This window comes from Neomonachus schauinslandi, chromosome 4, assembly GCF_002201575.2.
Source record: "Neomonachus schauinslandi chromosome 4, ASM220157v2, whole genome shotgun sequence".
Taxonomy (NCBI): domain Eukaryota; kingdom Metazoa; phylum Chordata; class Mammalia; order Carnivora; family Phocidae; genus Neomonachus; species Neomonachus schauinslandi.
This window is the reverse complement of record NC_058406.1, coordinates 81074321-81088626: the sequence shown is the minus strand read 5'-3', so window position 1 is coordinate 81088626 and position 14306 is coordinate 81074321. Positions and strand designations below refer to the sequence as shown.

Genomic DNA, 14306 nt, shown 5'->3' with positions numbered 1-14306 from the left:
GGACAGTATTGCATCTTTTCTGATTTCATTCTCATCTAAATGCTATGTATAAAATTTATCTTAAAGAGTCTTTGGTATAGTTTATGTGATTTTTAAATTTTTCATATTATAGTCAATATTCTTATGAAATCAACAAGTATATTGCCTAGTAAATGATTATTTTAGATAAGCTTATTGTGGAATTACAATAGCAGGAGGAGAAAACAACATTTTTAGTATATGTCTTTGGGGTGTGTGGGGTAATCTTAAAATAAAGTTTTGATTTTTTTAAATGCCAATATATATGATTATACATTGTTTATGCTATTTTCAGAGTATCCTGGCTTTAAATCCTCGAACACAAACTCATGCAGCGCTGCATTCCACTTCGGCCAAGAAAGTAGACAAGAAACACTGGAAAAGAAATACTGATAAAAACTGCATTGTAAGTACCAGTGATAGATGATTTCACACTGAAAATGATCACATCTTACATATTATAAGACAAGATTTTACATATACTTTGAAATACAATTAAATGTGTGTAAAGTACAGCTATAATTTTTTCATATTTTAAATATTTTATATTTGAATAATCTCAAAAGTGTCTAATTTTATTCCTTAAAAATCTATTGAAACATTTAAAAAAATATGTAGATTTAGTGTGGTGCCAAAATTTATTTTCTTAAAAATCTATAAAATTTCTCTTTAAATTGTTTTGTAAAATGAAAAACAAAAGAAACAATGTGTTGGCGAGGATTGGAGAAAAAGGAACCCTTGTGCACTGTTGGTAGGAATGCAAACTGGTGCAACCACCATGGAAGAAAGTATGGAGGTTCCTCAAACAATGAATAATAGAATTGTAGATCTAGTAACTCCACTACTGGGTATTTACCCAAAGAATATGAAAATTCTAATTTGAAAAGGTATATACATGCCTATGTTTACTGCAGCATTATTTACAATAGCCAAACTATGGAGGAAGCCCAAGTGTCCCTTTATAGATGAATAGATAAAGAGGATGTGGTATATATAAATAATGGAATATTTATTATTCAGCCATCAAAAAGAATGAAATCTTGCCATTTGCAACAACATGATTAGAGCTAGAGAGTATAATGCCAAGCAAAATAAGTCAGTCGGAGAAAGACAAATGCCATGCGATCTCACTCATATGTGGAATTTAAGAAACAAAACAAATGAGCAAAGGAATAAAGGGCAAACCAAGAAATAGATTCTTAACTATCAAAAACAAACTGATGGTTACTAGAGGGGAAGTGGGGGGTAGGCATAATAGGTGATGGGGATTAAAGAGTGCACTTGTCATGATGAAAAAGATTAAATTCAATTAAAGCCTTTAAAAAATGTTTTGTATAATGACACAAGGACATTCTGTGTCCTTATTATAGATTCTGTTTCCATATTATAGATATAATTCAACTGAAGAAGAGTATGTTGGTATATACAAGCTGTTGTAAGATAATGCTTTTGGGGAATATATGTACAGTATTTGGGGAACACTGTGAGCATTTAATATATCCAAGTGAGGTACAGGAGCAAAAATGTCTGGGATTACTGATTGCTGAAATGTTATTTAACTGATTCTATGAGGTTAACGCTGGCACTTTGAGGACATAAATGGGGATTAAGTACAACCTCAAAGGCAATGTTTAAAATACCATTTTAGGGGTTATACATTTTTAAATTAGGAAAGCAAATTCCTTTTTACCCAATTTCTCAAAATTAATTTCCCCAAAAGTAATTTTCTCAAATCAGTTAGTGAAACAATGAATAGTATTAGTTTATTTGCATTGGCTTTTTGGTACTTTGCTTATACTGTCTAAGGTAATGATTTTAGTTTATTTTTATGTACTTCCTTCTTCCTTACATATTAACTCTTTGTTGATGGAATTGAAGTATGTGTACAGGTGTGTCTGTATTCATGTGATTTTTTAAAATTTTCTTGTCACTGAGCACTCAGCAAAGTTTTTTAAATGAAAAAAAAAAGGAAATAAAAATACAAAGAGGGGTGCCTGGGTGGCTCAGTCGTTAAGCGTCTGCCTTCGGCTCAGGTCATGATCCCAGGGTCCTGGGATTGAGCCCCACATGGGGCTCCCTGCTCCGCGGGAAGCCTGCTTCTCCCTCTCCCACTCCCCCTGCTTGTTTCCTCTCTTGCTGTGTCTCTCTGTCAAATAAATAAAATCTTTAAAAATAAATACAAACAAACAGTGTGACTTGAGATGATAACACATAATAGCAAACCTGGATTTGGAGTTCACTTTTCCTTGTACCATTTGGGTGAGTTTTGCTTTCCACTATGAGGTCAAAGGAGACTAGTGTGATCCAAATTAGATCATTAGATCAAATAATAGACTGACTCTAAGGCATGATCTTATATTATGAAGTGAATAAAGAAATAATGTAAATTTCAAATTTAGAAAGCCCTCAAAGATTATTAAGTCTAAATCATTTTAAAGGTATGAGAACCTGATCCAGAAAAATTATATGACTTCTTCTCTAAGGTCTCATTTATGTATTATTAAACTATTTATGGTGAGGTTTTATTGAGAAAGAGAGGCTTTCTCTGTTACCATTTTTACTGTTTTTATTTTCTGAAAGTTAGCATTTTATTCCAAAATGTTAAGCTGTACACTGTCTAATTTTACCATATATGTATATGTGTGTGTGTGTGTGTGTATAAACGATGGGCAAAGATGTAGTGAGATGGGTTTTCTCCATTAAGTATATATTGGCACAAATTCTGAGAAAAGCAGTTTGACAGTATATCTGACAATATTCATTAACACCTGTGTTAGTTTGCTAGGGCTGCCATAATAAACTACCATTAACTGGGTGGCCTAAAGAACAGAAATTATCAATGTTCTGGAGGCTAGAAATCTGAGATTAAGGTATCAATAGGGTTGTTTTCTTCTGAGGCTTCTCTACTGCTTTTTCCTTGTGTCTTTATATGGTCTTTTCTGCTCTATGTGCCTGTGTCCAAATTTCCTCTAATAATGACACTAATCATACTAGATTAGAGTCTCCCTTAATGACCTCATTTTAATTCAATTACCTCTGTAAAGACTGTCTTCAAATACAGTTACATTCTGAGATGTACTGGAGGTTAGGACTCCAACATATGAATTTGTGGGGGATATAATTCAGTCCATAATAGTATCTTTAAATTATCAAACATTTATACCCAATAATTCATCTTCTACCAAACTATCCTAAACAAAGAATTAGGAATGTAGGTAAAGAATTAAGTAGAAAGAAACTTATCCCCACATTATTTATTTGGTAGAGAAAAATGTGGGGAAAACCCACTGAATTGCAACCATTGAGTTGTGGTTAAATAAATTAGGGCAGATCCATTCAGTGGTAAATTGTGCAACCATGGAAATTATTTTTAAAATAATTAATAATCTGGAAAAATACAGTCTATGTTACAAGGAAAACGCATGAAACATTATATTTAAGAATGATTGTGTGCAGTTACACAAACACACACACCCCAAGACACATCGAAAAAGAAAATATAATGGAGTGTTAATTGTGACTAGCTTTGTTTTGTTAGCACCTTTGTATATTTCAAGTTTTCTATGATAAGCAAGTATTAGTGGAAAATGAAAGGTAAATCATCTTAATTTATAAGATTAGATTTATTGCTCTGGATGCATACCATTTTGAAATTTTATTTGACACACTTGTATTAAGAGAGAGTAGTGAAATTCATACCGAAAGTGGAAATATGGAGCTAAGGTTGAAAGTTACTCTCAGTGCAGTTAAAGAATGTGGTTCCTTTCCTTTTCATTATTATGCTCTTTGTGTTTGCATGAAGAATTGATTAAAAGTATAACCAAGAGATATGATTTATTTTTTAATTTGTAAATTTTCATACTTGTGTTTTATAATCACTCATCAAAATTTAAAAGCCTTATATGTACATAAAGCAAACATAAGACTTTGAAAGGTAGAAAGAAGGCCAACTAGCTAGAGAAATACAACCTAAAGAATGAAACAGTAGTGAGTTCCCTGGGGTTTATTTTTTCTGCATTTATCCCAGTCTTCGCAGGGTGGCGGCGGGGTGGGAGCGGTCAGCTGGCTCAGTCAGTAGAGCATGTGACTCTTGATCTTGGGGTCAGTAATTCAAGCCCCACCCTGGGTGCAGAGCTTACTTAGATTAATTAATTAAATTAAAAAATAAAAATAAATAAAAAAACATGTTTTGGGAAAAAAAAATGGAATTAATAAAATAGATAAATAAAATGAATATCCCAGTCTTAGAGCTAAAGAAATTGGAGAACTGGAAATGCTAGGTCCCAACTGGAAATGCTAAGTCCCAAAATGCTAAGTCTGTTCTCTCTAGCTAAAATAGCAGGGAAGGACCAGCCTAGCAAGACAAAAAACCTTCAGATAGTAACTACTCTAGCCAAACACAACAAGAAAAACTGTGACCCCAACCCATGTCTATTCCATAAAGGCTGGGTAGGAAGCCTAGACTTCTGCTCTGTGATGAGATAATGAGATGCCCAAACACCTCTGCTGGGTGAAAGAATAGAGAGCCAATATTTTCATCCCCATTAGCTAGCTGGTAACCGAGTGGGCCCACATCCCCACTTACCCTCTGTGATGTCAGTGGAGAGACCACTGGACTTCTGCTACCATCCAGAGGAAGAGAAGAAAGAGGGCAGGGCTGAAAAATACTCAAAAAGGAAATAATGGCTAAAACCTTTCCAAATTTGGCAAGAAACGTAAACCTATAGATTCAAAAACCTGAGTGACACCCGAAGAAATCCACAGCAAGATATGTCATAATTAAACTTCTGAAAACTAAAGACGAAGACAATATTCTGAAGGATGCCAGCCCCCTTGCTTCAAGGCAGGGGCAACTCTTGTGGGCTGTTAAATTCATGAGCCTTGCCCTATTGTTCTTTCTATGACTAGACAGTACTACTGACTGCATCCTTGCTCTGCAAGTCTCCCTGCTTCCTACCCTGCTTTACTTCCTTGTACTTTTCCTGAATAGCACTTATTCCGTAAATCACCTGCACACAAATCCCTGTCTCAAATTTTGCTTTTAGGGAAAATCAATTTAAATTGCTAAACAAAGAGTCAAATCGTGGGGCCTTATGAGCAGCACTTGATACAGAAATTTGCTCTCTCCTTCCTAAAATATTTTCTTTCTCTTCGCTTGCAGGACATCAGACTCCCTTATTAGCATCTTCTTGGCTTCTTTGTTCATCTTCTCACCCCTAAATATTAGAGTGCCCGGGGCTTAGATCATTCTCTCTCTGAGGCTCATTATGTTGGTGATCTCATTTTTTCTCCTCACTTTAAATGCTGTCTATATCCAGAATCTTATCACCTCTCACCACCTTCACCACTACCAACCTTTCTAATCTCTCATCTGTCTCAATAGCCTTGAGACAGTTTCCATGCTTATGCCTTTCCTAGTAGAATCTCATCTTAATACACATGAGAAATCCTTTTAAAATTCCCATGCTTAGAATCTTTCAGTGGTTTTTCAGCTCACTTGGAGTTTGCACAATTTCATTTGTACAGTTGTCACCTTAGCAAGGCCTTCTCCGGCCACTCTATTTAGAACTCTAAGACTGCCCCACTCTGAGCTCTCTTTAGACTGCTGTGCTTAATTTTTCTTCTAGCGCTTATCACTGATATACTCTTTTTTTCACTCACTAATTTATTTTTTATCTTTTTCCACTGGAATATAAAGTCCAAGAGGGCAGTGATTTTTGTGTTTTGTTCATTGTGTGTTCTGTTTCATAAGCTGTGTTCCCAGCTTCTAGAACAGTTGGTGCTCACTAAATATCTGTCGAATGAATGCATGAATGAATATGACCCTTCTTTTATGTATTCTTTATACACTAGACATAAGGATTACATATTTTCTTGTATAGTGCTATACAGTTTCCAGAGTACCTTTGCATATTACATTTGGTTTTTACAATGATGTAAATAGACAACTCAGATTTGTCTCCTTGTTTTATGGATGAGGACTATGCTGAAAATGTTCAATGATTTACTTAAGCTTATTGAAATCACTTAGTGTTGCAGCCAGATCTAGAATTCAGGTCATCTGGATCCAGTGCATCTTTTTCAGGATATCACCTGGCTTCCTTAGGAAAGGCAAGTAAGAGTATTAGAAAATAGAATCATCAAACTAAGAAAAATATGGATTGCAGTGGTTGTCATATTTTTTTTACCAGTAATCTTATATAATTTCTGAAGATAGCCAAAGAGATCATTTTTAGCTGACTTCCTGACCACTACATACAAAGGTTTTTTATTTATGCTTATTTTGTTTCATTTTCTAACTATTTTGCTTTGGCTTTATAATTTTGTTTTGATTTAGTTCAGATAATCATTGACTTATCACTCTTTGCATAGGTGCATCAGGGTTGTGGGTTGGGTTTCTTTGAATTCCCAGGAAAGAAGTTTTTCTTGAGCCATCATATAGTCTTCTGTTCCTATCTGCCTTTCTTTTTAAGAAGTCCATTTTGGTCCTGAAAACAACTATATTTCAGGCACTGTACTGAGTGCCACTCAGAGATGAATAAATCACAAATTATAGTCTAAAATTGTCTATTAAAATAGATACAGGTTTAGTTTTAATAAACAAAAATTTATAGGCTTCTTAGAAGATAGGTATCTGTTTGACCTGTAAAAGAGTTAGACAAATGGAAATTCTGAATTTTTTTTTTTTTTTTTACCCAGGAATTTCTTTCCTTGGCAGTTTGATACCATTCTAGTACTAATTGGAAATTCTGAATTCAGTAGGGGATTTAAACTGGCAAATGTGTTTATACTGGTTAATGAAGCACGAAGCAGTTATTTCCAGTATCTTTTAAGCAGGTGTTCCATAACTGCTGTTTATTTTTGCCATTTTTGAAAATGTTGAACTGTCCTAATTGCATAAATATTTTGCACTCATTTTCCGTTAGTAATTTTTGAAGACCAGAAAATGTTACAAATCAGAAAACTGGGCAAAAATAAAAAGGGAATGCAGTTTAAGACAGCCAGTTATTAGACATCCTGTCCAGGATTCCACTATTGCATGGTGGAACCAGAGGTTGTACTCATGCAATCTGGCACCAGAACTTAAGTAAAATTGTTTGAGTAAGTAAATAAAAATAAATCATTGAGTTTTTTTTTTTTTTCATTCTAGGAAATGACTGCAGTAATATATAGGTTTTCATAAATTGTTACTGTTTTCCTGTGTGAGGTTCACAATCTTAGTCACTATTTTTGTTTGTTTTGTATTTATTGCCTTTTTATAATGGGCCAGCCATTGTGTCACTTATCACAGTAGATTGAAGATGAATTTGATTGACATAGACCTTGCCAAGAAGTTCTCACATTCTTTTTGAAATATCAATAAGTAACAATAGTACTCTTTCAAAGGAAGTGCCATGAAGGAGTTTTAATTATCACCGTGATTCAGTCAAATTTGCCTTTGGCTGAATTCATCTAACTTTCATAGTAGAAGATGGATTTAACAAGGAAGATGGGAGGCAAGATTCATACTGGTGTAGAAGGCTAGAAGACAAAAGAAGGCGGGGCAGTGGGTATGTAGGAGAGAGGATAAGCTTGAATATATTTAGGAGGTGTTTCAGTCTGCGTGGGCAAAAATATCAGACTGGTGGCTTAAACAACAAACATTTATGTCTCACACTTCTGTAGGCTGGGAGATCCAACATCAGGGCACTGGCAGATTTGGTATCTGGTGAGGACCTGCTTCCAGGTTCATAGATGGCTGTTTTCTTGCTGTGTTCTCACATGGCAGAAGGGATGAGAGAGCTTTCTGGGGTCCCTCTAAGGGGACTAATGCCATTCATGAGGTCTCCACCTTCATGACCTAATCACACTCTCATAGGCCCCATTTCATAATATCATCACACTGGGGGTTAGAATTTCAATATATGAATTTTGGTGGGGTGGACACAAACCTTCAGTCCATAACAGGTGGTAAAATAAATATGACTTATGAGTTTACTTTATGTGTGCATTTAGTTGTTTATAAGATAAATTGAGAGAGAAATAGTGAGTTCAGTTTGTGATCTTTTGTTTCTTGTACCTGTGGGATATCCCATGTGGTAGCTCAGTAAAAGAGTCAGGAATGGAGATGAAGAGTTTTGAGTCATTAGAGTATATATAGGTATAAAAGCCTGCGCAGAGTTACCCAGGAAAAATGTGGAGAGTACAAAATGTAAGGGGCACCAAAAGACTTTGTAAGCAAGATAAATAATACAAAAATATATAAAACATGTATATAGGAGCATACCTCTTTCCTTTTGCCTCAGGCTCCAGGGTGGCTTAGCATAATGTTGAAAAACACTCTGGCAAGGGCAGCAGAGACGAGAATTAGTTAAGAAGCACTGTGTGGGTTGAGATGAGAGCCATGAAAGAATAGTGAGAGAGTTCCTACAAGGAAGGATAGGTCAATGTGTTTTCCCTCTAATACATGATTTCCAAATGTGGTTATTTTTTTATACTTTGGAAATTATCCTTATGATTTACTTTGTGTGCTGGGGTCCATTTTTTCCTTCTCAAGCTTACATGACTAGTAACGAACAAAATCTACATAGCTAATAAAGTTATCACTCAACCTCATTTAGAAAGGGAAGGTGGAATCATTGCTTCAATAACCAGCTACCTGGCTTGGTTAAATGTGACATAGAATGCAGGTCCCAATGTTGATACATAGCAAATTCACAATATGAATTCCTTTTTTTAAACTCTGAAGTTAAATGAGTTTTTGACCAGATTCACAGTAAGAAAGCAATCTCTGTTCTGCCCTCACCTCTTCTTATGCCATATTTTAAAACAACTTCTCAAGCTTGACTTTGTTTTCCTGATTGCTGACAATAGCATTCTTCCAAAAATAGACTCAGTGCCTGAAGGAGTTTCTGAAATAAAAGAAAAGAAAAGAAAAGAAAATGAAATAAAATAACCAAAACCAAGATTCTTTGCAACTTAATGCCTTCTTCAATAGGTGAAAAATGTTCAGTAGGTGAAATATGTATTGTTTGTATAGAGATTCCAAATATCAGACTAGAAACTCAGGCATATAGGAAATATAACCTCCTTTATTTTTCTGTAACCAAACTTAATTTTTGTTCTGAGCTTTTTCAAGAGTAGAAACTTAGTTACTGTCACTTTCAGGATTTTTGCCCCCACTGGTCCCCCTGCCCCTCCTTAGTTCTCTGGGCTAACATCTGACTTCCCTGGGATTTGGTGACAAGTGTGGTAGATGAGATGAGCCCAGCTGATTCTTCATTATGTATTTCCATTAATAACCAATCATGGGGGATGTGGAGTCATCCTTCATTCCCTTTCACCAGATCCCTTTCTGTTCCCCACCCCTGTGCTACTTTTAAGTCATTCGTGAATGCATGACAATTCCTTCCAATGTTCCACTCAATACTGGGGCTCAGGAAACTTCACAGTTTAGTCACCTCCTCCCAGGGCTTCATCGCAGGTTCTCCAGCTCATGATCTCCATGTACTTTTGCCATCCCTCTATGTCTAGTCTGAGTTGCTGGGTAATGATCCTTTTTTTTTCTGGGATCTACCAACATTTCTGGGCCCTCCCCTTTCCTATGGATCCTTATCTTGTCTTTCCATTCTTAAAATATTTATATAGTTTAGATGGGAAGGTAAGAGTGGAGATAAAAATTTACTTTTAACTCATCACACATTTCCTTCTAAATCCATGGTCAACCACTCAAGTTCTTTCAGATTCCTTGAAAACCTGACTTCCAACATCTTAAATCTCAGAAAAATTCTCTTTGTCTCATTGCTTTCTGTGGTTACATCTTTTTCTTCAAGAAATGAAAACTGGTGGCCTCAATGCCTAACGTGCCCATTTTAGTAGGAAGGAGGAGGAATTATGGTAAAACTTCCCTATCCCATGAAGTCTGATTTTAAATTTGGATTTAACAGAATTGATGATTATCTCCCATTCTCCATCTAGCAGGTTCTCAACTGAGGTCTGTCCGGGTTGGGGAAAGAGGGTGGAGTAAGTTTCTAATCTTCGTCAGAGAAAGTAAGAAAGAAGGGTTAGGACAGGCAAGGCCATGGGGCGCTTGGGTGGCTTTAAGTCGTTTAAGCATTGGACTCTTGATTTCGGCTCAAGTCATGATCTCAGGGTCTCAAAATCAAGCCCATGTTGGGCTCAGTGGGGAATCTGCTTGAGACTGTCTCTAAAATAAATAAATACATCTTTCCAAAAAAAAAAAAAAGAAAGGCAAGGCCGTTTAGAACCCCATGTTGGGAAACTTAGATGGTATTTGCAAGACTCTGAAAGTGAGTACTTCCTTAAATTTTGTGCTATAGATGCCTCACTTACCTCACTGTAATAGTGGCCCTGAAAACAGCTGCAAATCAAAGGACTTACACTGTTCTGGAGGTACCAGCCAGCCTCAGGACCTAGGGATGTTCCCATGAATGTTTAAACTTGGGTAGCAACTGGCAACCAGCTATTGCTGGTTGCCCCTATTGGGACTCAGATGGCTTTGGATGGCACAGGTAGCCCCAGAACTTCAGCCTGGCTAACTGGTGGGCTTGCCTGGTCATTACTTTAACTTAATAGCAATGCTACCACACATTATGTATTACTGGATTTTTTGGAATCATTAATCTGGTACCATTTTACCATTTATATTATAAGAACACTTATCCTGCTACATGCATTGAGAACATTGTAATTAATTAGAAAAAAATAAGTTTTTTTTTTTTTTTAAAGATTTTATTTATTTATTTGACAGAGAGAGAGATAGTGAGAGCAGGAACACAAGCAGGGGGAGCGGGAGAGGGAGAAGCAGGCTTCCTGCCGAGCAGGGAGCCCGATGCGGGACTCGATCCCAGGACCCTGGGATCATGACCTGAGCCGAAGGCAGACGCTTAACGACTGAGCCACCCAGGTGCCCTAAGTTTGTTTTTAAATAAGTGTATTGTAAGTAATCTTTATTGGACAATCTCTTCCATAATTCTAACAGAGGTTAGAAGTTGTCATTATATAAATTTAGTAATTAATTTTATGTATGTGTTAGAATAGACATTAATTTGAAGAAACTATTTGATTCTTTAAAGAAAATGCAAGTATAAAATTCAGCAGAGGGAAAAAAAATTTAGAGAGGGAAAAATATACAGTGACATGTGATTAACTAAAAATCCTTTGTCAAAGAATATAAAAATTTAAGTAGAAGAGGGATTCTGAGCCTAAAATCTTGCCTGTGGTCATTTAGTCATATGTAGACCTTGTAATTTTGGAATTGGGGTGGGATCTTCTAACACATAATCAGTATTTATTTTAAAATAGTAACTTATATTGCTTATGGGAAGTCTTAGTTATGATTTCAAAAGGAGAATTTTGGCCATCTCAATTTAAGAACACAAAGTATACCCTAATCAATAATTAAAATATGGAATCATTGATTAGTTTTCATTGTCTTTATATGAGATATGAACTCTGAAAAGCATCTCCTGAACATTTTTGGACTTTAATCCAATGGCTGGAAATAAGTTACTTTTCATAGCAGTGAACCCTCTTAAAGAATTAATGTGTCACATTTTTCTATATTCCAACACTACTATAGATCAATTATTCTCCCTAATTTTAAGAATTATATAGTATAAATATTTGCTTGGAATCTGCCTTGTACAGTTTAATTCATTACAAAATTAATGGCAGACCTACTATGTGCCTACCACTGTGAAAAGTGGTGGGGAAAGGGACAAACACTTTTCTTGCCCTGACAGCTTAACAGTCTTTCTCGCAGGCATTAAAGTCATTCACAGTCAGGTGTTGCAGGTGTATTCCAACTATGGAATCTGGTCTCAGGATTCAAGGTTGGCCTCCCTGAGGAAACAGAATTTAAGTTAAAAATATAGATGGAGGAGGAAAAGAAGAAGAGGGATCCCACCAGAATGGAAAACATACTGGAAAGATTTGAGATGAGGGAGCATACTGAACCCAGGTACTGAAACAGCTTCAGTACTGCATGGCTTGGCTGAAGTGTAGAGTGTGAAAGTAAGTACCAAGTAATGAGACAGAAGAGGTCAGCAAAGACTAGTACATGTAACAATAACACTGATAATGATGAAGATGATATTAATAATTGCATTTATTGAAAAGTTCTGTAGTCTGGTGATTTCATTAAGAGAAGTGCATGTCATCAGGTTAAGAAAGCACACTCTGCTATACACTGTAATTTAGTTTTGTCACATATTAGGTTCTCTCTTTGTGTGTATGTGTTTTCTTGGTGCTTCATTCTACACATAGACTAGTATTGTCAGAGATTTATTCTCCAGGCTGAAATATGTAATAAAATGTTAATTGACTAAAAAGAAGAAAAGTGTTAACTCTTGATTTCCTGAGGCTGTTACAAGAGAGCTTTGCTTTAATTATTTATTTCACACTGATCACAACTTTCTCCATATCCATGTGACACACAAATTAAACTCGTTTGTAATTGTCAGCCATCAGCCCCATTACTTTTATTTTGCTCTTCTTTAGTTTGAAATTTTATAATGGTTAAGTGGTGGTTTTTTCTTTTTCTTTTTTCTTTATTGTTGATTAGGATGACGTGTAGTTATCTAGTCAGGGTTTAAGTAGAACTGGAAAAAACTTTCCCCTAAGTATAAGATGTGTTTCTTTAGCTTTGTTAGCAAAAAGAAAGAAAACTTTCCCTTTAAGCTAGCTTCCTTATCTTTGAGGGTGTTTTTTTTGTTTGTTTGTTTGTTTGTTTGTTTTTTATGAAAGAAGACAGTGAAACCAAAAAGAATGACCTATCAGCAGAAAGGTTGGTTAAGAGTGAGCTACAGAGACAAACTAATTGGTTTCAGTTATTGGTCCTGCCATTTACTGGCTGTTATGATCCTGAGTAAATTCCTTGATCTCTTCCTGCTCATTACCTCTCCATGTTCTTTCCATATTTAGTTATGCTGTTCTGTGTCCACTGGACATACCTACGTGCGTAGTAACAGAAACAGACCTCCATCAATGCTTCGATGCTAATAATGGGATTCAATAACACTTGTTGAGGACTATATATATGCCAGGCACTGTTGTAAGTATACTATGCAAATTGATCCCAATAGCAAGTGTATCAGGTAGATTCTATTAGTATCCTCATTTTGCAGAAGAGGAAATGGAAGCAGGAAGATATTAAGAACAGTAATGAAAAACAGAGCATTTCCTATATTGCCCAGAAATATCCTGGCAGCAGATTGTGTGTGTGTTGGGAGGAGTGTGTGTGAGAGACAGAAAGAGATAAGAAGAAACAGAAAAAGACACCAGCTTTTTTGAACCCTGACTAATATATGCATAAAGTAGGAATGAATTATCTTTCTGTGATTTTTTTTTTTTTGCCACATATTCCTTTCTCCAAAAATCCTTCAACATGATGCCTTGGACCTGCCCAGTTTCATCAGTCTATAGGTCTGTGTTGGCATGGGGACTCTAACGCTGGCTGATTCTTCCTATGTGAGTCCCTGCAGGGTACGGAGTACTAACCTAAAATGTGCCCCTGTCTTAGGATGGCTTGAGAATGAGATATTTTCTCTCCATATTTGACAAGGAAGTTTCTCTTTGGAGATGTCATTCATATGGATTGCATATAAGTCTACGGATATTGAGAAGGGATTCAAAAGATCTGGAACCAAACTGATTTGTTTATACAGAAATTCTTTGGATAATCATAATATTAAACTGGAATTGTATGATGTATTGTAGGTCAATAAGTACTTATATAATAAAGCAGATGTGTGTTAAGACTATGTCTAGAAAAACAGAATATGTATATTTTAAAAGATATTAATGAAGCATATTACTGTATTTGCAAATAAGAAATATCTTTGCATATGGGAAAATAGAATGCTCTGAACAAAAGAAATCAGCTAAATTGTCTTTAGAGCCTAATAGTATATTTTACCTTTGCAAAACATTTATTTGGTGCTCATAGCAAATAAATATGTGAGTTTTGCTGTTTTCCGAATGGGCATACAATGGCAGCTGTCTTTCTAATCGTTCCCCTATTCAAACACTAATCGGTGGAACCTACGTAGAATGCTAGACGACTGAATAGGTAGACAATGGCAGCAGCGGTTTTAATCACAGTTCTATTCAAGCACTAATCGGAGTGATGATTAAGGGACATTAGAGGGAGCACTTTGACATCTGATCCTTTGAACTGATGTCTGTGCAGGCTGCACTCCACAGAGCTCACTTGGCCAGACTGATTTCCTTAAATAAAGTGCTGTGATTTGCAATGTAGGAAATATTACATTAGAGCCTATTGAAAT

General features: G+C 35.8%; 1 protein-coding gene across 1 annotated transcript in view; it reads left to right on the top strand.

The window, feature by feature from the left end:
* Window positions 1–14306, top strand: part of DPYD (dihydropyrimidine dehydrogenase) — a 799188-nt gene that overhangs the window by 41047 nt on the left and 743835 nt on the right. Inside the window, 1 exon segment of the mRNA XM_021690256.2 lies at window positions 314–424. Within this exon segment, the coding sequence (XP_021545931.1) occupies window positions 314–424 (111 nt within the window).